The sequence below is a fragment of the Trachinotus anak genome, unplaced genomic scaffold (assembly GCF_046630095.1).
Source record: "Trachinotus anak isolate AG129_WGS33_773 ecotype Australia unplaced genomic scaffold, CSIRO_AGI_Tana_v1 ptg000032l, whole genome shotgun sequence".
Classification (NCBI taxonomy): Eukaryota; Metazoa; Chordata; class Actinopteri; order Carangiformes; family Carangidae; genus Trachinotus; species Trachinotus anak.
In genome coordinates, this window is record NW_027273883.1 from 17,009,542 (window position 1) to 17,036,352 (window position 26,811).

A 26,811-nucleotide genomic window follows, 5' to 3' on the forward strand; every position below is an offset into this window, starting at 1 on the left:
TTTTCAATCATGAGTTTTTAAATTATCCATGTTGATTTGGTCATATTGTACATTTTATCCCCTGTTGGAGAAGCCCAATAATACACTTTATCTTTTATTTTTAGAAATAAAAGGCGAAGGCAAGTGTGACCAAATTTGTAACTGTGCCCTAAGATAAATTAGAATGGTTCACAATTCATAGTCATGAGGGGGGGTTTTTCTGTGGCATCTAAAGTGTTTGAAGTGCTGGTTGAAACTAATATTTTTGCCTGGTTATGATTTTTTAAAATGTTGATTCCAATGTGACTTTAGGCTCTAAAGCTTCAAACTGAATGTTATCGCTGTTTGTATAAATCCGTGGTTCAAAGCCCCTGTATTAGTCTATTAAACATAATAAAGTCCGCTAGCAGAGCACTCGTGAACGCGCAGCGCCAGATCGAGAACGTTTTTCGCTCGTTCTCATTGCCCAGATGCATGATGGGAGTGACACTACTGCGCAGTCTCTATGGGCCGCATAACGCGGAAGTAACCCGGAAGCCAGAAACTTTTTCGGCATATGCGCCAGGCGAGCAACTTGTATTGAAATGAATGGGCGCCATTTTTAGATCCGTCATCCAGGTCTTATTATACATCCATGATTCACTTCCTTCCCACCACAGAAAGAGAGCGGGGAAATTTGACAGTCACCGAGTACAGCGACGAAAAAAAAACACATTCGTTTTCACTTGTTTTATATTTTATTATAAAACAGGTAGTTCCTGGCAGTTTGTCTCGCCAGTCAAAAAGGGTTTATTCGTCAAAAATATCGATTTAACCTGCCGTCCGAGCTAAACATGAGAACTTTAGAGGAGGTGCAGGCCACGCTGCAAATCGCCAAACTTAAAGAAGAGGATCTACAGAAAACAATCCACTGTCTGTCTTTTGGGGAAAATGTTTCGTCTGCAGACTACTGCCTGATGGAGCTGGACGACACACTGTGCAAACACATAGAAGTTGGCCAAAGGTAAGGTATTGATAATGTGTATTCAGTAAGTAAACAGTGATGTTCTGTTTTATTCTGTTAACTTCATAAAGTCAGATTAGTTTCATGATTGATTAAGATAGATGTAATTGTTGAATGTCTTAAATGTAAAAAATGATTTAAAAAATACCCTTTTCAAGTGTCCTAAAGCCCAAGGAGACATCTTTAAAATGCTTGTTTTACCTGACAACAGCCCAAAAACCCAAAGGTTATTTAAGTTACATTGATATAAATGAAAAGAAATTTAATAACCATTTTTTTATTTGAGATGAGCTAGTTCATCTTTCTCTTTTTGGCTTAAACAATTTTTTTCAAAATTGTTATTTTGCACAATCAGTTAATCAACTCGTAATTTCAGTACTGCTGTTCATTGATTTAAATCCTCATAAGTGCAAATAGTCTGTAAACTGTTCCTGTTTCTTTTTTTTCTTGTTTTACACAAATGAGAAATGCGGATCAAGACAATGCTGATTTGCTGTGGCACAAGATGCATGAGCAGGATGGACACAAATACATATGTAAATGCGACTGATGAATGATAACTTAAAATTCAAATTTTTTCTTTGCCCAGTCTAGTTATTCGGGGGGATAAAGATGAGCATGCAGTGCTCTGTAGTGGTGATAAGACCTATGACCTTAAAATAGCCGACACCTCCAACCTGCTGCTGTTTGTACCAGGATGCAGAACACCAGACCAACTTACTAACAGCCAGGACAGCTCTCAAGTGGTGCATGCTCAGGTACAGAAATGATACATGCACACACACGTGTACCTGGCTGATATAAGACCCACACAAACATATGCATATGACATATGCACACAATGGCTGGTTGAATTTATGACCCACGTACACTAACAGTATCCGACTTTTGTTGTAGGTCTGGGGATTTTGCAACAGCTACTGGGAACTGAGGAAACGCCGTCCTAAACTGAAGAAACTGACAAAGCTTTTATTGGAGAATCCTTATGAAGGGCCTGCGTTAGGAGGGCAGGCAGAGATCACAGAAAACAGGGTAAAACATATTCTACAGTTAAGACTATAAATACAATATCCTGTAGGACTAAGTATATAACTATAGAATATGAATGTTAAGTCTTCACTCATCTTCACTCACCGGTATAAAAATTTGCATGCTAAAAAACATTTGATTATTCCAAATGGTATCTCTGTTAGGTGAAATATCAGTGCAGCACTAACTGACTGCATCATGTAATGCATCTGTTGAAAGAATGCAGGGCTTATATGTCAATATCTGTTCATAGTTTGCCCTTTCCTAATTGGAAATAAATGGCTATTAAATCATAAATTTGAGTATTTCTGGCTCAGATGAGTGTTCCTGCTTTTGAATATTATTGTAGCTCTTAGTAAGGGCTTCCATTTGTGTTCTTCTGTTGTCAGTACACAATGCAGGATCTGTTGGAGAGGATCCAGGCCAGTGAAGAGGAGATAAAGACCCACTTAGAGACTATCCACGCCTGTCAGATTGAAGGTAAAGTGTGAATTTTTACCTATATATCTGTATGTATTGTTTAACCCACCAGATGTTTGCAAGAGTATTTTTCTTTCCTCCAGGCTATTGGCGCATGCTGGACTTTGACTATGAAATGAAGCTGCTTGGCCACGTCACCCAGCTGGTGGATTCTGAGTCGTGGTCCTTCAACAAGGTTCCCCTTCAAACCAGTCTGGAAGAGTTAGCCCCACTGGAGCCCAAGTAAGTAACGCTTGGGATTCCCAAGTTCACCGGTAGTGATCTATAAAGGAAAAGCAAAATGACAGTTGACAAATTGACAGTTAAAACTAAAGTTGATCTTTAGTTGTGTTGAGACTTCAGAATTAAAAAACATAACTTGAGAGGTTATACTGACTTTCTGAGCATCTATTATAAGTCTTATAATAGAGTGGATGGTCAGCCAGGTTCCAATAATGATGTTTTCTTTCTTATTCACAGAGAGATGATCGAGCACTGTTTGAACTGCTATGGGAAACGTTATACTGAAAATGGTAAAGAAAAAAAAAATCTATGAAGATTCAATTGACAGACCATGAGATTTCATTAGTAAATTGGTAGGAAAATCTGACCCAATCTGGAACTCCACAGTATTTAAATATCTGTACATCTTTTGTCTATGCAGATGAAGTGTTTTACTCACTGCACGAGGATAAAGTCTGTCGGGGCACAGCACTAATGCTGCTGCAGAACGCTGTCAAGTTCAACCTGAGGGAGTTTCAGGAGGTCTGGCAGCAGAGCGTCCCAGAGGGCATGAGCACAAGACTGGACCAGCTAAAGGTTAGCCTTTACCTCTCTTACACTGCAATCTGAGTAGAAGGGGGATGGTGGAGTTCTTGTTTTTCTCTGTGTCACAGTTTAAGTATAATGTTGTGCATTTTGGATACAGGTTGTCAATATTATTTACATATTTTTCTACATATTTTCAGTACAATCTTTAGAATCTTATAAGTAAAAGAGACTGCAATTTACAAAAAAATCAACACTTTGCATAAAATGAAAGATTTACTCCAACCTGTAGAAATTCTATCTGCAGCACATCTTCCCCATAGAAATGCAGCTTCATACTGTCTCTAAGCTTAAGAAAAGGGCGCAGTCCTGTCTAAGCATTTTTTATCTGGGTAAAATAAGTTGACTTAAGAATGCATATAAAACCACTACACCTCTAGGTGTCGGGAAACCATCAAAATCACCAAACTTTTTCTTCCCTTTTCAAGCCAGTTTTATTTTATTTATTTTAGAATTTAGTTTCCGAATGCTTCTTAACTAGACTGAGCCAATATTGAGCATAGCTCCTCATAAGATAGCCTTGGATCATCATGCTGTTGTGACAAAGGAGCAGCCTGTCTTTCTTTCTACTCATTCCTACTGACTGACCGTCTTGAGAGACTGACTGTAGTGCTGATCGCATTATAACTCTTCCAGAGTGTTGCCCTGGTGGACCGCATGTCCCGTCCAGAGACCATCTGTCTGCTGCGGGTGGAGGATCTCCCAGAGGACACACTGGAGCGCTTCAACCACCTCTTCACACTCAGAGAGAAATGGACTGAAGAAGACATCACACCATACATACAGTTAGTGTCATCCATCCAAGACATTATCATAATCTAAAAGCAAATAACAACAAATAACATGTGAATTACCTGATTTGTAACCTTCTAGTTAAGTGACCTGGTTCATTATAATGTGTAATGTTTCACTTCCTCCCTCTTCTCCTCATCCAGAGACCTGTGTGGAGAGAAACAGACCACCGGAGCCCTGCTGACTAAATATGCTCGATCTTCAATGCAAAATGGGATCAAGGTCTTCAACTCCAGAAGGCCTGTGGCTACGTGAACATGTCCACTGTCAAGTGGTGAATTTACATTTGGAAATGAATGTGGGTATGTTTATTCCCACAGCTGTCAAAATTATTGTACTCACAATTGTCCTTAAAAATGCTGTTAGCATTGTAGGTATTTATCTTAAAGAGTTATTACAAATAACCATTTAAAACTGTTGTTTTAAATGGTTATTTGTAATAACTCTTTGGTGTTTTTGTCACTAAAACCAAACTTTATCTTTGTTATTTTGATTCTTGTTTTGTCTGTAAAAATGCTTCATGTTAGTAATAAAATAACTTGTCATACTATTATCACATAGGTGGCTTTTTCAGTCTCCTATTGTCCTTAATCCAAATTAGAACCATTTTCATTTCCAACATACGATACAATGCAGATGCTGTGCTGGAGGTTGTCCACAAGGTGGTGGCCTGTGCTGATAAATGTAATCTCCACACACTGGCTGGGTAATACAGTATGTACTCGCTGATGAACGGCTTCATTTCTCCACCCGCCTTGTTCGTCACTGCATTCAAATGACAGTTATTTGTAACACAAAGACCAAAAGAGATTCACACAAGTTAATGATTTTTTGAGAATGTTTTGATTTCTGGACCTGCTTAATGTCTTCAGTTTGCTTAAAACCTTCAGGTTTCTGCAGACTAGAACCCAGACTCGAGTCGCATATATAGCTGAAACAATTGGGTAATAAATCAATTAATCAATCAACAGAAGATTTATGAGGTATTTTGATAATTGATTCATTTTTCAGTATTTTTTTTTAACTCAAAAGTAGAAAAAAAATCATATAGCAGCCGTCATGTTCATATCAAGGGTAAAATGAAACAACTAAAGATAAATTACCAAGTTTGTGGTGTGATTCTGATTCAGATCATTGAATTCATTGAATCATTGAATCATTTTCTTTCATCAATAAAATTTACAAATTTGTGAAGACTATTAATTGAGGAAACTGAATTCAAGCTGAGCAGATGATACACAGCGAAACATATCGTATGTGGTCAGCGTTTTTGGCTGAGCACAGACGAAACACCAGAATCGCCCCAGTCTTATAGATCTCGTCTTCATCACAGCTGCTATAACATACTTAAAAAGGACATGTTCATCTGTAACCATAGAAAAAGGTTTATACTGTAAATAAAAAGTGCTACACAAGACACAGAAGTAGATTTTAATATTTCACATGTAATTTTAAACAGACCCATCTGTCAGGTGATGTCTCTGAAGATACTGTGTGTGTAGGTTTCTATAGGTCACATTAGCTGTGATGTGTGTGACTCAGTGTTTTTCTTCACTAACATAACTGTCTGTGTGTGAATCAGTGTTAGTCGCATGAGAAAGAGCTCCCCAGACACTTAATAAAAGCTACACAGCTTTGTTTCAACACAAACAGTTGACTAACCCTGACATCATCCAAAGGGAGTACTGACTTATCAGTTCTAGGGTAAACAGTTCCCAGCTGTGTATGTGTGTGTGTGTGTGTGTGTTGGTCTTTGTGGTGCCCACAAAATGAATTCTCTTTACTTCCTCTGCTGCTCTGTATGACCTCTCTTTTTCTGTACTCTAATCATTTCTTTACCCATCATGACTCCTCCTGCTTCTCCATTCCTCTTTCCTCCTTTCAATGGAAACAACCGAACGAGTGTTGTGTATGTCTCATTTGGTCTCATTTGTCCTCATCTTCCTCTTTCTTCTATCATAGAAACCACATGGTCAGCAAAAGTCAAAGCCTTACCTCATATGAGCAGATGGGAGTAATGATTCATACTTTATTAATGATATCACAACACCGTACTCGGAATAAAGTTTTACAGAATTTTACATAAATGTGACATTAGATGAAAAAAAATGTGTCAAAACTCAATTAAATACAAAGTAGGCAGGAACTGTCATACTTTGAACATTGACCACAATAATCTGACAAACAGTTAAAAATAATATAACTTTTAAAGACAATTTTGTTCCTTTAGATAACACTGGAAACTGACAAACATGGTAGATTTAGCTCCACAATTTCTCAAGCTGTTCCCTCACTCATTAATGTGTCTGACTGTAGCCCAGGGTTGGGCAATTCACAGTGCACAAGGGATTTGTCTGTCTTTCTCACACTTCTAATTTCTACACTTTCACACACCAACAAATTATTTTCTTGTTTTCATCCTTTTTGCTGCACATTATATTAAAGGCCCCATGGCATGAAAAATGTGATTTTGGTTATTTTATCGTGCTTTGGGAGGTCTCTGGGCCACGTATATACTGCCCCATGCATCAAACTGGTCATAAACGGAGAAACGCACACCGCCCATTTGTAGGAACTGTCTCTTTAAGACGAGCGGATAGCACTTCCTCCTTTGTGTGACGTCACACACAAGGTAACTCCGCCCGCGGCAACCTGTTGGCCCGCCTCCACTGTGGGTTCCGGGTGTGAGTGAATAACTGCACGGCGAGATGTCGAAGAAACGGTGCTGCGCTATTAAGGGATGCAAGGAGGCCGATGTGTCCTTGCACAGTCTGCCAAAAGCCAAAGTCGTCAGAGACCAGTGGCTTCTTTTTATTTTTGGCCGAGCTGAGCAGGATTTCAGTCCAAATCTGCTCGTCTGTTCGGCGCATTTCACAGCGGAGTCGTTCACCAACTTGGCTAAATACAACGCTGGATTCGCCAAGAAGCTGCTCATTGCAGACACTGCAGTCCCCACATTGTCTGGGCCGACTTCTGCTCCGCAACCGGTGAGTAAACTCCATCTGAAGATGGTCAAATGTTGGCCAGCTGATGATTTTCCTCTGTGCCTTTTATGATCGTAGCCGTTAACTGGATCGCCGTTAATGCCTTCACAAACGTTAATTCAAGAAAATACGAATGTAACCGTCACGCAGCTTTGTTCATTACTACGGTTTTTTAAATGGTCTTCCGTTAACCATATAGCTGGCAACCGTGAGGTAGGGTTGTCCATACACTGAAAAAAGTGGCGACACTAAAGCGTTGTATCCGGATATGACTGAATAAAAGCGGGAAAAAGTAGCGATACTAGCCCCCCCTCCCTCTGCCTCTCTGCCGTCACACACGCACACAGCAGCGGGCAGGTGCCCCCCCCCCCTCCTCACCGCTACGTGAGTTACCGGTAGAGCATAACAATATTAACAGGGCTATTGTATTGGGCCAAATACAGTACCTGAGAAAGTGCTTTACCGTATACTCAGATGTCATTCTCTTGGTTTTGTCTTTGACGGTAAACCAGCACTATAGAATCAGCTCACTTGGGGAAAAAAAAAACTTCCCCTTATTCTGAGCATTATGGTTTTTTTTCTGAAAATTACTAAAATTACTAAATAGCATTATCACATTAATATAATTATGCTTTTGGTTTTCAATTAAAACACATGCCCTTTCTTTGGTCCTGACCTGGTCTCTGACTGGACTGTAGTTTGCTTCAGATTCAAAATAATCCTGGCACGGTTCTCAGCAACAATACTTAACTCTTCAGTGGAAACAACAAGTTTTAAGTCATTAGTAATGTATACATTTTTATTTTGTTGTAAAATGCCCTGAATTAAAATCTGGATCTACTCCAATTCATTTAAAACACTGATGCCATGAACGAAGTACAGAGAAAGCAATGATTTTCTTTGTCCTTTTATGATCCAAAATCAATTCACATTCAATTTGTAAACAAACACGAAACTGACAAGCTGACATTCAATTTTACTCTATTCAATATCATTGAATGAATTGGTTTTTTAAAAAGTAGGATTCTGCCATGTGTTTTTGAATCAACCAGCAGTTCAAAGTGACCATCCTGTCCTCTGCAGAATCCTGCACGCTAACTAGCTACCTCTGCAGCATGTCCTGCAGGTCTGCCACAACATAGGCAACAACGGCCCACAATGCCGAGCAGAGGTTCATGTCTCGAGGGTCCTGAACAGTCATAGTATCGCCCTCACTGTGGTGGAACCAAAAGTATCGACTGTCTGCCACATGGAGGCTGGCACCTAGATGAGAGACAGGGGGAAAAAAGATAGATAAAACCCAAACTCATACACTCATGGTTACATGCTGAAGAGTAAGCTGTTTCAATTTCACATCTGAAAAGAATCATCATGGTTGCATCTGGTTCAATCCTCCAGGACATTTCTGTGCAAGGGAAAGCAAAGGTCATAATAATACAAGGAGTGATTACATTTCTTGGTCAGACTGACTCTAGGATGTGAAAAAACTAAGTCCACTAAATACTCAGAAATCGGTGGAGATTAAAGGAAGAAAACCTGTTACATATCTTGTTTACAATATAACAACTTTCACTTCCCATTGTGGTTACCTTTCTATTTTAAACTGTCAGTCACAACTCACTCTTCAGACTATCTACTATTTTTTTTTTTTTTTTTTTTTTTTTGCTTTGCTGATGTATTAAAAAGTCATCAGTGTTGGCAGAAACAAAATGAGCTCTATTTAGTCCCAGTCTATATTGTTCAAAGCAAAGGCACCTGTTTGCCTTAATCTGTCAGACCTGTTTAGGTTTTGTTTCTGTTTTTTTTTGTTTGTTTGTTTCAGCTTGCTTGTGAAGGTCAATAAAGAGTTGGAAAGGTAGCAAGTGGAACTTGTCTTTGGATTGTTTTGTGAAACTGCTACAGTAGTAGAATTATATTACATTTGTGTATAGTCACAAATTAATTTCTATGTATAATTTTACAGCAATATGGACAAGAAGTATAAATGCTCCACCACCCTCACAACTGAGCATACATCTGTTGATGAAGCCCGTGTGACACAGTTGAAAGCACCAGGAAAACATAAGTACTGAACCACCCCACACTCCAGTCCAACAGGTGGCAGTAAAGCAAAAATGACTGGAAACTAATCCACAGAAGAAGTTGAAGTTAGTTTGTTTTTAGCCGTGTTAGCTGTTCCCGTTGACTGACCCAAAGTCAGCTGTCAAACATGGGTCGCAAGTGCGCTTATCCCGAGTGCAAAAGCACAGAGGGACTGCACTCTTTACCGTCCAACAGAGAGATGGCACACCGCTGGCTGCATGCTCTGGGACGACTGGACATACCCACCGCCTCTGTTTACGTGTGCAACATCCACTTTACAAGAGAGTGCTTCTCCAACTATGCAGAGGTAGAAATGGGATTCAAAAAGCAGCTTCTCCTCAACCCTGATGCCGTCCCTAGCCCTGCAACAGTGATGGCACAGGTGAGTAAAGCTCCCCAAACAGGTTATGAGAAATAAACACCGGCTTCTGGTTGTCTCTAGGACAATGTGCCACCAGTCACTGTGATCCTCAGCTCCTTATCGTGAAAATTGCTTTCGATTTTGTTTTTTATAAACGCGTAGGTGTAAAATAAAAGTTGTTACAGTATAAAGTCTCTTACTACCTTCTGTCCTCTAGCTCCCCCACAACAAGATGCCCCCCCCCCCCCCCCCCCCCCCAAAAAAAAAAAATCTTTACAAGCAAGTAAGAATATGATCCGGTTCCTAAAATTCCCATAATCCCAAACCGCCTGCTTCATTGGAGCCAGGTCACTGAAACCCACTCGTGAAAAATGCTTTCTTCGTGGCTGCAGAGCATCAAACAAATCAGTGCAAAGACAAAAATATTGTAGACAAATGGATAGAGTTTGTTTTTGGAGATCTGCCTCTATATGTCTAGAGGAAGTCTTTTATGGTGTGTACCGCACATTTCGCACCAGAGGGAATATGATGCTGGAGTACTTACTAAATTAATATCAAAGAAAGGATCAATTCCAACCATCCGGGACCCACTCTCAAGCAGTGAAACGGGCAGAGTAAAGCACTCTGCCCTGATTAGCATATTAGTTCATCCTTCTGGGCAGAGGCATGTCAGTGCCGGGTCTGCATCACGCATGCGCAAGGAGGTTCCCTGATGGCTGGGCAGCTACAGACACCAACCGACAACAAGCCAACATTGAACAGAGAGACTGAGTTGAATTTTGTCTGAAATGTGATCTGAGGAAGTTAAGCGAGCTGTTTTGCTTCTAATATTAAAAGCAGAAATACTAAATGCAAGCTAAAATGAGATTTCCCTGTCTTTATTGAGTATAGAGCAGGTCTAAGTGCTATGTAAATACAGTGAAAGTATGAAAACGCTCAATCATAGACTGTGTAAAAATCGAGTGTAAGAAATACACACACCACATATTCAGAAAACGAGCCGTCAGTACGTCCGTAAGGATGTGATGTCACAACAACAGTCACCGCCCTCAGTCCACCCACACCCACTGGGGGACTCCTCGTCCAACATTTTTTTAAAATTTTTTTTTTATTGTTGTTAGCTTTATTAACAAGAAAATACCATACGTCATTCCGTCGCTGAAGCTAGCAAGCTACAATACTATAAAAATGTCGAGGAGACGCTGCACAATCGCAGGATGTCAGGGAGCTAATTTATCGTTGCACACCCTTCCAAAGGACAGCAATATCAGAGACCAGTGGCTGAAGTTTATTTTTTCTGAAATACCGGAGCATTTTAGTCCGAATCTGACCGTCTGTTCGGCTCATTTCAGCGTCGAGTGCTTCCTCAACCAGGCACAATACAATGCAGGTTTCTCTAAGCGGCTAGTGATCAAGGATACGTCAGTCCCGACATTGTTGGGCCCGACTTCAAATCCGCAGCCTGTAAGTACACTAGTAATGTGTTTTGTGTTTCAATAATCGGCAGCATGATTTCAAGTTCTAGTTGGCCATCGCCATCCTGATTTACCGGTAAGTGTTAACAATAGTTCGTTCAGCCCCGACTAAACACAGCGCAACCATAATGTAAACGGAAACGGTGCTGCGCTGAACACACAATAGACTGTATATAAAAACACTCGGGTTGAACCATAGACTATATACAAAGAGGGTTAACGCTCAGTTGCATTTCTCCCTCTTATGGCGGTTGGTATCCAGTTTATTGGTGCATTGTCGCCACCTTCTGCTCCGGAGGGCAGATCTTAAAATACACCCCTGCTGTGACTGTGACAACAGTGCCCCCACAGACTTAATTGACTTCACCTGTTAAGTGATACGATTGAGTTTGAGGGACTGCAAGGGCTCACAATAGCATAAAGAGGAATGGGAAAGCCCTTTGAGTAAATGTAATGTAAGTATCATCACAACAGTATGAACTGGGGGTAATTCCCTACAGCTAAGTCTACAGGAACACAGAGAAAGTGTGCTCAAAGGAATCAAAATGTCTGCAAGAGAGCCCTGATCCCCTCGAGGATTTTACAGTGGGAGAGCCCTAAGCTCCCATAGACTTACCAGGAATGTGCCTCAAAGTCTGAATGTGGACATGGGTTTACGCATCTGCTGACAGGTTAACACCTCTGACACACCCACCAAACAAGACAGGAGGTACCTCACAGCCCTGTTGTACATGTGTTTGTATTCTAAGACCTCCATCCATGGTTTCACATTATTTCACACCAATTCGACAAACATGTCCTTCAACCCAGAAACCGTAGCAAAACACTGCACACCGTCTTCAGATTGAATGTGTCCCAATGTACAGTACTAGGCTATAGTCCTTTGTTAATGTTAAGAATCATATCAGTTCATTTAACAAAACAAAAAGTAAAAAGTAGGCTACAGTCCATTACTGGTGGTGTGTCAATTAGAAAAGAGTCAGCCAATCAGAGGAAAGGCTCAGAGATGGACAAAGTGCCCCGCTTATGAACATCAAAATTTAAAATAAAACAGATACAGTGTAAAATATGTGACCTTTCCCTATAACCATATTATTGCCTTTATCAAGGCAAGTAAGTAAATAAGCAGTGGTATAACTTACACCTTTCTGCTTCTGTAAAACACTCACTAGCGCACCAAATTTGCAGCTGAAAATAGCCCCCAAAAATACACAGTTTACTTGTGTTAAAGTAACATTTTAAGATAATTGTTAATCCTTTAAAAAGGAAATTAGAAGTCTTTCTAATTCTCATTTATAATTCTTTAAATGGATTTTTAAAGATTTACATTCTTAGTATGAATGAATGTGCTTGGGGTTGAGACAAACACTAACAATGTGGTTTGTTGACCAAATATCAAATATTTACTGTAGAATATCATCAGTGTTATCTTTATTTTTTACTATGTTAAGTAATAATAAAAATGGTGGCAGTAGTCATAATAAAATAATACTTATAAGCAACATGATTATTAAATCAAGAAAGAAAAGTAAATAAATGGATAAAGAAATGTATTTAAAGTTTAAGAACAAAGGAAGGATTGCTAACAATATAGCAAAAACATCTCTGTACAGTTTTTTATGTCATAATTTGTTGTTTTAAATGATACATTTTTGTATTATTGCTGCTCCCCTTGTTTCTGTTAAGGGCACCGTTGGCAGCATTCATCACATTTTGCCTGCTGTAAGACATGTAGCCTCCCAGACTGACCCCCCAGAGAAAAGATCGGTTGGCACACAGCTATCCATGAAAACTCTGCAAAATCACATCCGAAGTACAGGTTTGTGATCCTACAAATCATCAAGTCATATATGAAATGTAGATGTTTTTGTTTTCATGATACAATTGTCAGAATTACCCATTTGTGTGTCTCTGAAGCTACCCAGGCAAGAGTGCCAAGCAAAGACTGTGGTGTTTGCACCCTCACTTTTCCTCTGGACAGCCCCATATTGTTCCTACAACCAACAATAGTAAAGAGACCATCAAAGAGACCTCGACTCAGCCTTACAGACGAGGAGGAAGGCCCTTCCGAATGCAGCTAGTCTATGCTAGCTGAAGAACCAGAGGATTCAACGTGACTCTGAGTGTTGTGGGTTAACAGCTGCATCTTTTTTCACCTTTTTGGATCTCTCTCCATGGAGAGGAGTTGGTGAATGACAGATTTGTGAACGGAACAATTAGGAATGCTTGGAAACTTGGACTATGGTGTAAAACAAGCCTCATGAAACAGTGTTAACAGTTACAAGGTACCTGTACCTTTGTCTGACTGAACTGGTTCCACAGTGGGCTTTCATGATGGTTTCCCTTCACTCCGTGTGATACAGAAGTCTTAATATTCCTGGATCACCAGAAGGGAGAAAATACAGGAAAAACTACATTCAAAGTGTCCTTGAGCAAGGCACCAAACCCTCAGCTGCTCCATTAAAACAGTTTTTGAATACAAGAGTGTAATTGAGTGGCTTCTCTGTTCATTGTTTTAAAAGGGGATGTGTTTCTTCCTGGCTGAAGGTTCAAATGTTCTTTGTTTTCAGTTCCACTTTCTACAATGTGTTTCTGAGTATAGTGTGTTGTCACCACTACTAGTAAGGAGTCAGTGGGGTAGAAGATGCTTGGGCCATTGAATCTCTACTATTTATTTTTTCACTATTACTGCTAAACAGTACTGGTCGGTGGATGCATCATACTAACAGTAGAGGAAATTGTGACCATAAGGTTCAGTTTCAGCTCTACAAGTGTTTTTCTACAACATCAGGTTGGTTAGTTTATAGTACAGTTGCTTTGCCATCGATCGTTAATGTCCACATTTCTACGGGTGGGGGCTGTTGCAGGCGGTGCTCACTGCCGTCGTCCCACTAAGTGTTCAGACTATCGGACTAAAAGTAAAAAGAAATTTCCACACAGATGTTCACATATGTTTAGTGTGAAACTACAGCTACTGTGTCAGAATGTTGACTACAGAGCAGGACTGCATGAAAACTGTAATCTCAATGTCAACACGTAAACTGTCAGCAACCTTTGTAAAGCTCTATCCTGTCATATGGGTTTTGTTATTCAACTAGCTATGTTGAATAAGAGGGGATTTTCTTTGTCTTTTTTATAGGGGAAATATATATATATACATACATACATACATACATACATACATACATACAGGTTCAGTAGATGTTTTGTAATAAACAAAGTTCCATGAAGTTAGACTGAGTATGTGCAGTTATTTCTACTTTATTCTTTATTTAGACATTATTTTTTAATGTTCTAGACTTACAGTATATTGTGAATCCAAGGTAGAGTGAGTAGAATAATTCACTTAACTTAAAACGCCCCATTTTCTAAATATATAGATAGTTTTTTTTAAAGATATTTTTGGGCATTTATGCCTTTATTTGATAGTACAGTAGAGAGTGACAGGAAAGGGGCAGAGAGAGAGGGGAAATGACATGCAGGAAAGAGTCGGGGTCAGTCTGGAGTCAAAACCAGTGACTCACCTGCTAAGAGCATGTGGTACGTGCCCAAACCACATGGCTATCGGGTCGCCCCTAAATATCTCACATTTTGACTTTGGAATCATAATAAATGCAGTCACTGAGGTTACAGACATAGGAGTTGTTTAGTTTAAGACTCAAAAAAAAAAAAAGTGTAGCTGGCAAGGATACTGGGATGATAATGAAGGTATCTGGAAGATATAAAAGTATGTTGGAACTGGAAGGAAGACGCCATCATTTTGAGACATACAAGGACATACAGGACTCAATAAATCACTTTATAAAACAAGTGAACTCCCAGCTGGAGTATGAACTCTATAATCAGCCAAAATTCACTGAGCATGTGCTCAGATACTTAAGATGCTTAAGGAACCAAAACATAATGCATTCTAAAAAAAAATTCAAAGCCATAATAGAAAACATCAATTTAATTACTATTTAAAAGAAACCGCCTTGCTCTTATATCTTAAAATGTAACTAGACCAGCTTCCTGTTTAATTAGGAAACACTTTTGCCAAAGGTTCAACCACACAGGAGTAAATCACTATGTTCTCTCGCAATAAGTACTGTAGTACTGATTGGTTCTTCATAACATCCATCAATACATAGTCTGTTTTTGATGAACACAACCTTAAACTGCCCCATGAGCTTTTTATAACTAGACAGCTTTGCCATTGTCATCAGAGAATACAATTCCTCAGTCAAAGCCATTTCATCTGGACCAATCCAACTTACAGTGCATCCGGACAGTATTCACAGCGCTTCTTGTCTTATGGGGTATTGTATATAGAATTTTGAGGTAAAAAATGAATATAATCAATTTTGGAATAAGGCTGTAACATAACAAAATGTGGAAACAGTGAATACTTTCCGGATGCACAGTACCAAGAGTAACTTGTGTTTTTGAGGAGGTGGGACGAGGCATCCTAGATGCACCATATTCATTGCTCTGGCATAAACATAAACTTTTGGACCCCACTGTATACAGTAATAGGAAACATAGTAATGAACATATTTATCAATCCAAGTAAAAGCACCTTCACCAGCACTCTGCAGATAATACTCATGTACTTTCACTTAAGTAGAATTTTGAATGGAGGACTTTTATTCATAATGGAGTATTTGTACATTGTTTTATTGTTATTCTCATGTATGTAAGGGATCGGAGTACTTCTTCCATCACAGATTATGATATCCTCATCCGAACACATCCCTAAGTACAAAACTAATGATAGAAATGTTAAATTAGCTATAAAAATGGGTACAGTAACCATTTAGATCACAAATGGTAAAACACCATTTCAGTTTTTTTGCATCTTGCATATTGTTTAAAGAAGAGACTGCATCACTGTACTGTTGGGTTCATTTATGAGAATTGATACTTAATCAATACATCTATCTGGCTGAGATATTCCTCAAGAATCACACTATCAGACTAGCACTCTTGTAACAAAGCAAATTTTAAACAGTTATTGATGTTCAGCAATGAAGGGGCATAACCAGTCCTAAATCTGGCAGCTTCACCCTTGTACTGTGTGTCGATTTGTTGTTCTTAATTATATTTGTGTTAATGGATGTATTAAGTGTCCCTGTATCCTGCATTGAGGGAAGTGAGGGCAGCACAGATTTTCCCTGTTTTAAGATACATAGGCTCCCTATCAGTCAGTACAGAATAACATCAGAAGTAAATGTTTGTAGTCATACATATCAAGCAGTCATGTATGAACTTAGTTGCAACCCGGTTTCGGATAAGCAGTATAGAAAATGGATGGATGGATATTTTGTTGGTGGTCATTTTATTGAATTATTATTTTTGTGCTCATTCATGCTGCAAAATAACAGTCACCACTGACAGCCTTGCCTTCCCCTTGGACAGCCCACAACCTACAATCAACAATAGTAAAGAGACCATTAAAGAGAACTCAGCTCAGTCTTAAAGATGAGGAGGAAGGCCCTTCAGAACGCAGCTAGTGTATGGTGGTTCATGAACCAGAGGATTAAACGAGACCTGTCACTGCTTTCCCTGTTTGGAAATCTTGTCATTGAGAGGAGCTGATCAATGACTAGAGATTAGTGAATGGAACAATTAAGGATGCTTAAAACTTAGATTATTATGGTATAAACAATGCCATAGAGCAAGGTACCTGTGCAGCAAAAGTAGCAGATCTGCATGAAAACTCTAAGACTAAAGTCCCAGCAGCTTTTCTAAAGCCCGATCTGTGTTATATGGGTTGCAATATCCAAAGGGCAATGTACAAATGACTTTCTCTTTTCTTTATAGGAACCATGCCAATACCAATACAAACACACTGGTTTAGGTTTCTGTGATCTAATACTACACACTTTTATTCTTTTGATTCTATTCTGTTGTTTCTATTTTATTCTTTATAAATAAATCTTTATTTATTTATGTTTTTTACATTGTGTACCTATCATTTAAAAAATGTCTGTACACTTGGTCACATCCAGTCAACAGTCTGCTTTGGCGATTTCACTTTACTGTCTTCCCATCCTACTTGTAGTTTCTAGAAGTTTCAGATCATACTTTCAGGAAATCCCCATTAAGCTAAAAATCGGCCCCTACTTCCCTACACTATCCTCATTGCTCATCAGTGAGGATGTGATTCTGTGCACACAGCACTTTCAAAGGAAAGGGGAGCTCATAAATACCAGAACCATAGAAATTAGAAAGTCATTTCCTATTTCTCTTTTTTTATGTGTTTATGGCTGACATGTAAAATTTTATAAAGATGGTATAATATTGAGTTTCACTGAGCTCCGTTATCTAATGTGTTGCTATTTGCAGATAAACACATTCAGCTGACCTGGTACTCCTGCCTGCATCCACGGTGAGATGTCTGTCCCTTCTCCATGTTTCTCCAGTTTGGTCGTATTAATGGGAGCCAACAGTTTGACCACTTCTTCCATCACCTAATGATTAAGACAAAGCAAAGTATAGCTCATCACACGGTGTTATACACCAGCACTTTTAAAACATAGTTCAACGTTATTTCAAATAAGATGCATTACCTGATCCTTGCATTAAATGGCTATTGTAATTCAGATGTCAAACTATGAGCCAATAGTAAACGTTCTGAGACGATGTCACTAGATGTTGCTGTGCTACATTCACATAAAAGATATTGCAGTTCTGTGGTTGAGTTTTCTGCATTTACTGCAATGGTTTCTGTGGCAGAAACTACTTCCCACATGCAATTTTAAATAAACAACAGTGAGGTCAAGGGGGAAGTTCAACATTGTTAGGAAGTGGTCTGAAGGTGAGATGTAAATGTGAAGTGAGGAGTTGATGGAGGAAAAACAGCACATACTTGTGCAACAATGTTGTGTTTTTAATCCCACCTGTCGTGCCGCATCACTGCCTGTAAACTGCAGAGCCATTGGGGTGAATGTTCCCAAGTCAGACTCCATGACGAGGTCAAAGTTGGACAGGTTCACCTGGGTGGAGCAAGGACGTAGAAGACAGAGCAGATAGAAGAAGTGAGAGGCCCAGACAGGCATGGACACATAAACAAATGATATAAGATGTGTTTGAATAAATATAAAATACAAACTTCGGTCAATGGAAATACTGAGCCACTGAATGGTCTTCATGAGTCCTCATGAGTTAAAGTTAAGCACAGCTACTTTCAAAGCTACTTTTAGTTGAGTCAGACACACTCAACTAACCACCAGCTAGTGCAGCTGCCCTACCTGACTCAGGTCATTTACATTATGATTATACAGTAAATCAAATGCAAAACCTAGAAGGTCCACTGAGGTGTTACAGTACATTGGTGAAAAATGGTACAAAAAAAATGCAGTAATCTTGTACCTCTCTCTTTGAGAGAGGACTTTATTATGGGTCAAGACCTGGTAGGCAGCCAAATCTCTAAAGAAGGAAACTCTGTAAGACTGCAGATTGCTGCTTGGATCCTTTGCAGAGAAAAAGCTGGTAGCTAGCCAAGGCCTCTCCAGTTCACTGAAAGTATACTCCTACACTTGTGCAGTCTCTGCCCCTGGAGCAGCAGGATCCAGATCCACCACTACTCATCATTATTATTAACCACTGTTATCTGTCATCATTATTGATAACACCATTACCTACACAGCTGTTCCTGGTCCACCCCCCCCCCCCCTCCCTTTTTTTATCTCCTCCTAAACCCAACCGGTCGAGGCAGAGGGCCGCCCACCCTGAGCCCGGTTCTGTTGGAGGTTTCTTCCTGTTAAAAGGGAGTTTTTCCTCCCCCCTATCGCTAAGCGCTTGTTCTTTGTGGGAACTGTTGGGTTTTTCTCTGTAACAAAGTAAGGTCTTGACCTTACCCTGTAAAGTGCCTTGAGATAATGTATATTATGATTTGGCGCTATACAAATAAAATTGAATTGAATTGAACTGAATTTCCCTTTGTGATGTAACCTGTCTTGCTTCTTACTAGCGGGGACAATATTTGCTTTACTGATGTTACAGTGTGTTTCCTATTAAGTACTGCAGTAAAAGCAGACAGTACCTTGTGTAAATTGTAGTACTGCTGCGCTCCAACTCCCCCCTGCTCTTCAGCTGTCCAAAGCACTGTTCGCAGGGTTCTCCTTGGACGCAAACCTAGAGACAGTTCTTTTCTTTAAAACTTGCAATAAACACTAAACTCTACAGTGTTCCTGTCTGATTATAGGTTTATTCAGTTGCATTCTTTTGTCAATAAGACTCCACTGTATATCAGTGTCTGTTTCCTAATTATGTGTGTTCTTGTTCCTCTACAAACAGTTGGAGGAAATAACTGCTTATAGTCTGAGGAACTGTTTTGTAATTTGGAACTAGATACTCTGCTCCTTCTTCAAGGTATTCACTAGCTGGCTGTTGGAGATAAACGAAAAACCAACATAGTAAATTTTATTTTTCTCTCTTGGTCATTGAGCTTTACTATATTTTGCTTTTATACGTTGTCCTACCCTCTGACAGGGTTGTACTCTTTTGGCCTGGTCACTTACTACTAAGTAAGCTTGTGTAAGTTTGCTGCAGTCCATATACTTTTCTGCACCTCTTCACTATGCTTGTTTCTTTCTGTGAATGTACTTCTGTATGTTCTCGTGTGCTCTATTTGTGTTTGCCTGTACAGTATGTCTGTCTCTTACCTAAGTCCTTGATGAGTGACAGGGCCTCCCAGGAAATCATGGCTCCACCTCCATCATCCATGGCGCCTTGGCCCACATCCCAACTGTCCAAATGACCGCTTAGTAAGACGACCTAGCAGATTGGACAGATAAAAGAAATATAAACAAAGAAAAGAGAGATTGAAAGAATGCAATTGGACACTTTTTACAGGTGTGTATCTCTGGCAACCTCACTATTTGTCTGACAAGTACAGCAGAACTGGAATAGATAATTCTGTCTAACCCATATCCTGTCTACAATTTATTATAAATCACACACAAACATGACATGCCTCAAATTTGTCTTAGTATTTATAATTAAAGAAAAAACTGTTTATCAGCAAGGATAGGTCAACAGACTCATAAAAACAGGACAAAAAGACAAAAAACATTCAGTTTAGAGTGATATCCCCATTTCCAGGAATTTATAGAGGTGAGATTCCTGTCAATGGTGTGCTCCTGACCTGTTGTTCCAGGTTACAAAACATTTTCTGACCTGATCAAGCCCTGTCTGGACAATGACCCAGAGAACACCCTTTCCGTTCAAATGAAAACCCTACCATACAACAGTCATACAGGCATATTTTCTGTTGAAAATATTTTTTCTGCTTAAGGCCGAAGGTGCCACCAGTTTACTTAAAATGAGTTCAGTACTAACATTTTTGTGAGACACAAACACATACAGACATGCTTCTAAGTGCAAAATACATGAATCACTGGATTTGTTTTGCAATACCAGAAGTGTCTACCTCTAAATCACACATGTATGTTTTCCATGTAAGGGTTTATCCCAGGTTACGGCATGCCACAGGTTTTTACAGAGCAGTCTTTGAATTTGGAATTTGCTTATAAACATCCTGATCTTGCAATAATAGCTGGCAACCAACAGTGATGAAATATCAGGACATCCATATTTATTTCAACCCACTGTGGATTGTTTTCTGTTGTATTGTAATTCTTACAATGGTGAACCTAAGACAGATAACTTTAGAGGGGTATAGTTAACTGACTAGTATTGCTATTAGTCTGTACAATGTGCTGAGAGTGAAGACAACTGAATACGTTGTAGTCATAGTATAATTTATGAAAAGATCAACATGTAAGGTGCTGATTGTAAAGTGGCATATGCCAAAATTAACACCAACATTTCACCACATTTAGCTCCAAACATTGTTAAAAAAAAGTGGTGTGAATTTTTTCAAGTCTCTTTTTACCAGATTTACGTTTACTGAATTGAACTTTGTCATATTTACTTTTCTTTACAAAATATTCAATATTAATGTTAAATTTGAATAATAAATCTAAACCTAGACTGGCAGTGTGTATTCACATATAGCTAAGTATTTAATTTCCCCAACATTTAGATTTAACATTTAGATTTAATACCTAGAGTTAACATATAGACTTACATTTAATTACAAATACAAAGCCTACATATCAGGATATTTTATATTTGAAAGGAAAAATTTTTATGTCGAAGAAGGACGGGAGATGTAGAGGTTGAGTGGGTGGAAAAAATCCCAGCAACTCATCATACTCAGATGACTCTGAAAGGTCCTGAAGGGCTTAACTGTGGAAATGACTCACTAAACCTCAGATGCACGTCTGTCTATGAGCATGCACGCACACACACACACACTCTCACACACACCCCAACCACGTCTTCTGCTACTGCCAGCCGTAGCACAAGTCACAGAGCCAGAAATGATGTCAACCATGCCATGTGTTTCATTTCCCTTTTCTATAATGAGGGACCAAGCATTGGTTCCCAGATCAGAATAGTAACAACTTACATCAGCAACGTTCCTCTAATCTAAGTCTTTTGACTGATTTTGAAGTTATCTACATCTTTTTCCCACAAATAGAGACTCCAGTTTGTAGAGACCTTCACTTATATTACACACACTGAGAAGCACTGAAATAAAGTGGACATAATGTCATTATTGCAATACCAAGCAGACCTGGTTTGTGCTCTCTGTTACCAGCCAAAGTGAGGAATCTTGTGTTTGGCCATCTTGGACTATGCTGTTGTGACAAGATGTTTTGCAATTGTTGAATCAGCAGGCCTCATATTTGCAGGCTCAAGAGGCTGTGAGGAAGTAAAGACTTCATCTACCAGCAAAACCGTATCTTATAAATGGTTAAAAATTTGATCTTAGTGACTTTGACTGTGGCATAATTGTTGGTGCCAGATGGGCTGGTCTGAGTATTTCTGAAACTGCTGATCTGCTATTCTCACAAAACAGTCTCAAGGGTTTTTACTCAGAATGCTGTAAAAAACAAAAAACATCCAGTTCTGTAACAGAAACACCTTGTTGATGACAGAAAGGCTACAGTAACTCAGATAACCACTCTTATAACTGTGAGCAGAAAAGCATCTCAGAATGCACCACATGTTGAACCTTAAGGTGAACGGGCTCAGCAGAAGACCACATCGAGTTAAACTCCTGCCAGCCAAGAAGAGAAATCTGAGGCTGTGGTGGGCACAGGCTAAAAACTGGACAGTTAAAGACTGGAAAAATGTAGCCTGGTCTGATGAATCTGGTTTTCTGCTGAGGCACGCAGATGGTCGGGCATCAACAGCATGAATCCATGGACCCAACCTGCCTTTTGTTTACAGTTCAGGCTGGTGGTGGTGTGATGATTTTTGGTGCACTTTGTGTCTCTTAATACCAATCAATCATGTCTTGAATGGCACGGTCTATCTGAGTATTGCTGCTGACCTTGTGCATCCCTTTATGGCCAGTTTACCTTCTTATAATGATTACTTCCAGCATCATAATGAACCATGACCACAAAGCAAAAGTCGTCTCAAACTGGTCTCATGAACATAACAAAGTCAGTGCACTTCAGTGGCCTCCTTAGTCACCAGATCTGAATCAAAGAGAACACCCTTGAGATGTGGTAGAACGGGAGATGGCCAGCATGAATGTTCAGGTAACACATAAGCACAAATGATGTGATGCAATCATGTCAACATGAACTGGAATCTCAAAAGAATATTTCCAACATCTTGTTGAATCCAAGTCACAAAGGACTGAAGCTGTTTTGAGAACAAAAGGAGACCTTTCCCAGTATCAGTATGGTGTTCTTAACAAAGTGCACAGTACACACCATGATTAACTGATCACATTGTGGAAATTTCACACAGTCTTTACGTGTGTGGTACATATAAATGGAAAAGTGAATTCACTTTGGTCAAGTCTAACCAGGAGCTCCTCCCCCTTTCTCCCACATTGTGCTGCAGTGCATTTTCACACAGGTTTTATCAGTCATCTTTACAAAACAAACATTCCCATCTTTGCACCCCTGCAGCATGCTTGCAGCATGTGCCTTGGTGGTGAGAATGGGACCCTCTGAACTGTTTTCTCAGCCCAGCCCAGTTAGTGACTTAACCAATAGTGTCATATTTTTAAGGGGCATCATAGTGTCTCTCCCACAAACAGAGTGAAGCTGCTTACTTTCGTGCAGCAGCGCCTTATGCATTGATCAGGTTCTACCTGCTAGACGTGTCCGGGTTCTTACCCAAATTTGGGCAAAAGAGCTGTGTGTGACATTGTGAGACACTTCACTGCAAAGATGCAATCTTGGTCCGATATGTTTTTCCTCAGCAGTGAGAGGCGTCTGACTTAAAGCAGGACATATTTTGCCATCTTATTCTATGACTGAGGAGTCTGCCAGTAAAAAAAAGTTGTAACTATAATTTACAGATAGTTTTGTCTGTCTATATGTGTTTAGCCCTGTGACAGACTAACAACCTCACAAGGGAACACCACACATTTCATACATGCATGCTGGAATAAGATTAAGTTTTTCCCAGTTGCAGGTCAATGTTCCTGCTGGAGATCCATTCCCATTGACTCAGATGTTTCAGCTGATTAGTCATACTTTACAAAGCCTAAACATCATCAAAACAAATACAAAGGATAATTGCAGTTTGCCACACTTGCAGTACTGGAAAAACCCCCCCACCAAAATGTAGATTCAAATCGTGACTCTGTTTGCTTACGTTACCATGTGTTCACAAATGACAACTCTATTCATACCATAAAAGGATGGGTTAATTTCAGCAGCCCTATAATTTTAGTTGAGTTGTTTAGACTGGCCAATAGAGAAAAAAAAATGCAGGGATCTGGGAAAAATGCAGTAATGTCAGGATTGTAATTTATACAAATCATTTCATATGTTTCAAGTGTAGGGATTCATTAATGCAGGAACATTTTAAGGGAGTTTCAAACAAAAAGCTGATTTTTTGTTGCCAAAACCCCCCAAAAAACATAATCAACAGGTGAATTGTTTTTTTATACAATTATTGTGATTCCAAACAACTTTATACTCAATGAATGAAAGTGACATTTCTCAGTATTTCCAGTTGAGCCAAGCTTCAGCACTTCTCTGGAAAGATTAGATCACAAGCAAAATTAAGGCAGAATAAATATCTGTGGAAATATCTGGATTCAGCAAAAAGAGGTTAGTACATTAAGTCTTCTTCCCATCAATCCAAAGAAAAGACAGAGGGAAAAACTAATTAAGAGAGACAAGAACAATCCGAGTCTTTCTTCCAAAATGTAATTCGAACAGGACATCTGTTTCCCACACAATTTACTTAGAAGGCACACCCAACAGATTTCCCCTGAAACTAAAAGGAAAAGAGAGACTGTTGCAAGATGATGAAAAACAAGTCAGAGATAAACAAGGCAGAGAAGCAGGTATATATGAGTGGGTGAGTGAGTGAATGCTACCTGCTCAGGGTGCTGCCAGCCTGTTATCTCAGCCACTGTGTTGAAAGAGTCAGCATCTGGCAGAGTCTTGGCTCCCATGGTGAGTCTGACCACGATCTTCTGCCTCCTCTGTGCCATACGCCACATCAGCTCAGCATCCTCCACAGTAATACAAGCTGTAGGGATGCGTCTCACCCCATTCTGGTAGTCCTGCCAACCTGTGTGGGGACTACAGAGGGAAAGACAAAGAAACTGAATTATTACTGTTGCGTAAACACTCAGTATTTGACAGAACAGCTGGGGATGATGTGTACCTTTTATAGTTATTTCTCATAGATAGATAGATAGATAGATAGATACCTGTTAATAGAGAATGGAGTGACAGATCGAATGAGTGTGGCCACAGCTCCCACTCTAGCTGCCTCAGAGGCACCATAAGCACGGTAAGCCACCGTCTCCCCGTAGCTAACAAATGGCTGGTTAAAGACCACAATCTTGCCTATGGCCTCACTGGCTCTACGCTTCAGTTCCTCAAAGGACTGAACCACTAACACTTCTGCCTTGATGCCTGCAGAGATAACAGGGACAGAGTGAGGGGGTGTAAAGGGGAGATGGATGGCAGATGACAGGCAGTAAGATAATTTAATACAGCAATGGTCTTTACCTTCAGGTGGTGTTCCTACACTGCTACCCAGTCCCAGTATAGCCAGACTTTTGACCCTGGGCACAATCATTTCTGCACTCTCCTTCCCCCTTACCCAGTGTGGGATTTTGACAGGCTCTGGAGAAGAACCCGCATGAGAGGACACAGAGATAAAATGTATTCCTTACATTCAGCAGAGGACCAGATCCTGCTTCTAGAAATTCTTTCAGATGAGCAAACTGAAACATGTCTTCACTTATAACATCCTGCTTCCAGTGAGACAGATAACAAGGCATACTCACCCAGATGGACGTCCAATCCATCCAGTCTCATAGCATTGTACATGTATTTGATAGCCATCTCTAGGTTGTGTGAGCCACTGACACGGTTCCCTATAGTGTCGGTGAAATCAGCTAGCCGTCTGTAGGACCGGTTCTGGGCAGCACCGAACACAGCCAGGTCAATGATCTGTTTCGCCACATCGGCATAGCCTGCTACCTCTGCTGCTACATCTGAAGCTGGAAACACACAATAAGAAAATCCGGATTCATCCCCAAGTCTTTATTGAGAAAAATCTTGTAAATGTGTAAGAGCTGGGATGGAATCATTTTCAATCCAGCATCCAACATGGTCTGTAAATTATAGGACAGGAATTTGGCATGTATTTATATCCACTTCATTTCTGTACCACTGATTTTTATACTGAAGATAAGCTGATGTCAGGCCAAATTTTCATGCATAGGCCTATTTATTTCACTAATTGCTGATGAAAGGAAAAACTGAATACCTTTCCTTGTAGTGTCATTGGTTGCATCCCTTGAATTCAAGGGCCAGTAAGGGTGAGAGTCACACAGAGATGACAGTATGCAGAGAAACGTGAAGAAGGAGGCAGGAAAGGGCAGTCTAGTCTCCCAAGCCATCTGCTGACAGAGAAATATCAGTGTGATCAATAATGAATCACACAGAAGCAGGACAGACAGCCCTTCACAAGGAAATTCCCTGAAAATAGCAGCACATAATTGATCCCACATTGCTACAAATTAACATGGAGAACACTGGATATAACAGTATCACTGACTCAATCACTTTTATTGGTAGTCTGAATCTATTTACAAGCATTTGAGCAATTCAATAATTTATTCTAAACCAGCAGCGCAAACTCAATGCTGTGTAGCTAATCTAACAGAGATGACTCGAACAATATGAGACACCATCTGATTTGTTACGGTTTACTAGATTTACCTTCATCTAATACTGAGTACGGTAGAAAAGTAATGTTAGCTGGAGTCATAGCTTTACTTTCAGTTACGGCTAGCGATTTTAAGTCGGAGCTCGGCTTGCTATCAATTCAAATACACCATCAAAATGGCATTATTAACACAAGGTATTATTTATTTATTTTTATCAGAAACAGGCCATTAGATAGATATGAGGCAGTTTTAATTCAGACTAACGTTACTAAGGACGAAGCGACACGTTACCGAGTAACAACTATCAGAAAACTTGACTTGAAACCTCCATAAAATAACATAAACACAAACCCTTCAGCCCAAAGTTAGTGCCTTTGTTATCGTTGACGTTACAAGACTTTATATAGAATAATTTAGTTACAAGCTACGCGACATAAACGCCGGAATATAAACACAATTTCCGTTCTCGTGATTTTAACCGAAACTACACTTCCGGTGTATCTTTTTTCACAATAAAAGTGTAGCCTTTAATAAATCACAAAACACTTTACCTCAAAATAAATAAATATAGAAATGAAAATAACATGTAACATTTGTAA

General features: G+C 39.6%; 2 protein-coding genes across 6 annotated transcripts; one reads left to right on the plus strand and one right to left on the minus strand.

Moving 5' to 3' along the window:
• Positions 1-246: 246 nt before the first annotated feature.
• Positions 247-14,137, plus strand: dscc1 (DNA replication and sister chromatid cohesion 1). 2 transcript variants are annotated; one of them, XM_071469195.1, is made up of 12 exons: positions 247-982; positions 1,572-1,740; positions 1,880-2,014; positions 2,401-2,491; positions 2,575-2,713; positions 2,951-3,003; positions 3,135-3,289; positions 3,935-4,083; positions 4,234-7,077; positions 9,038-9,538; positions 12,679-12,811; positions 12,910-14,137. In XM_071469195.1, exons 1-9 carry the CDS (start codon positions 813-815, stop codon positions 4,343-4,345), a joined length of 1,173 nt encoding a protein of 390 aa, XP_071325296.1. In that variant the 5' UTR covers positions 247-812; the 3' UTR covers positions 4,346-7,077; positions 9,038-9,538; positions 12,679-12,811; positions 12,910-14,137. The 2 variants fall into 2 exon arrangements, with proteins under 2 accessions (XP_071325296.1, XP_071325297.1); XM_071469196.1 differs by lacking the exon at positions 9,038-9,538.
• On the minus strand, positions 6,100-26,704 carry LOC139612980 (carboxypeptidase Q-like). Of its 4 annotated transcripts, none has more exons than XM_071469191.1 (11): positions 26,564-26,704; positions 25,810-25,942; positions 25,325-25,540; positions 25,044-25,160; positions 24,740-24,947; positions 24,401-24,608; positions 19,641-19,752; positions 19,019-19,110; positions 17,874-17,969; positions 17,339-17,444; positions 6,100-8,337 (listed from the first exon to the last, which is right to left on the minus strand). In XM_071469191.1, exons 2-11 carry the CDS (start codon positions 25,940-25,942, stop codon positions 8,177-8,179), a joined length of 1,449 nt encoding a protein of 482 aa, XP_071325292.1. In that variant the 5' UTR covers positions 26,564-26,704; the 3' UTR covers positions 6,100-8,176. The 4 variants fall into 4 exon arrangements, with proteins under 4 accessions (XP_071325292.1, XP_071325293.1, XP_071325294.1 ...); XM_071469192.1 differs by having other exon boundaries at positions 25,810-25,945; XM_071469193.1 differs by lacking the exon at positions 6,100-8,337 and adding an exon at positions 14,321-14,704.
• Between the last annotated feature and the right edge of the window lie 107 nt (positions 26,705-26,811).

Coding starts and splice junctions, on each gene's coding strand:
- dscc1 (XM_071469195.1), top strand. CDS start 813: ATGAGAACTTTAGAGGAGGTGCAGGCCACGCTGCAAATCGCCAAACTT. Junction 2,015..2,400: donor CAGAGATCACAGAAAACAGG/GTAAAACATATT, acceptor TTCTGTTGTCAG/TACACAATGCAGGATCTGTT. Junction 2,492..2,574: donor CCACGCCTGTCAGATTGAAG/GTAAAGTGTGAA, acceptor TCTTTCCTCCAG/GCTATTGGCGCATGCTGGAC.
- LOC139612980 (XM_071469191.1), bottom strand. CDS start 25,942: ATGGCTTGGGAGACTAGACTGCCCTTTCCTGCCTCCTTCTTCACGTTT. Junction 19,753..24,400: donor GCTGGCAGCACCCTGAGCAG/GTAGCATTCACT, acceptor CCAATCTGCTAG/GTCGTCTTACTAAGCGGTCA. Junction 8,338..17,338: donor GATGCAGGCAGGAGTACCAG/GTCAGCTGAATG, acceptor TCTCTCATCTAG/GTGCCAGCCTCCATGTGGCA.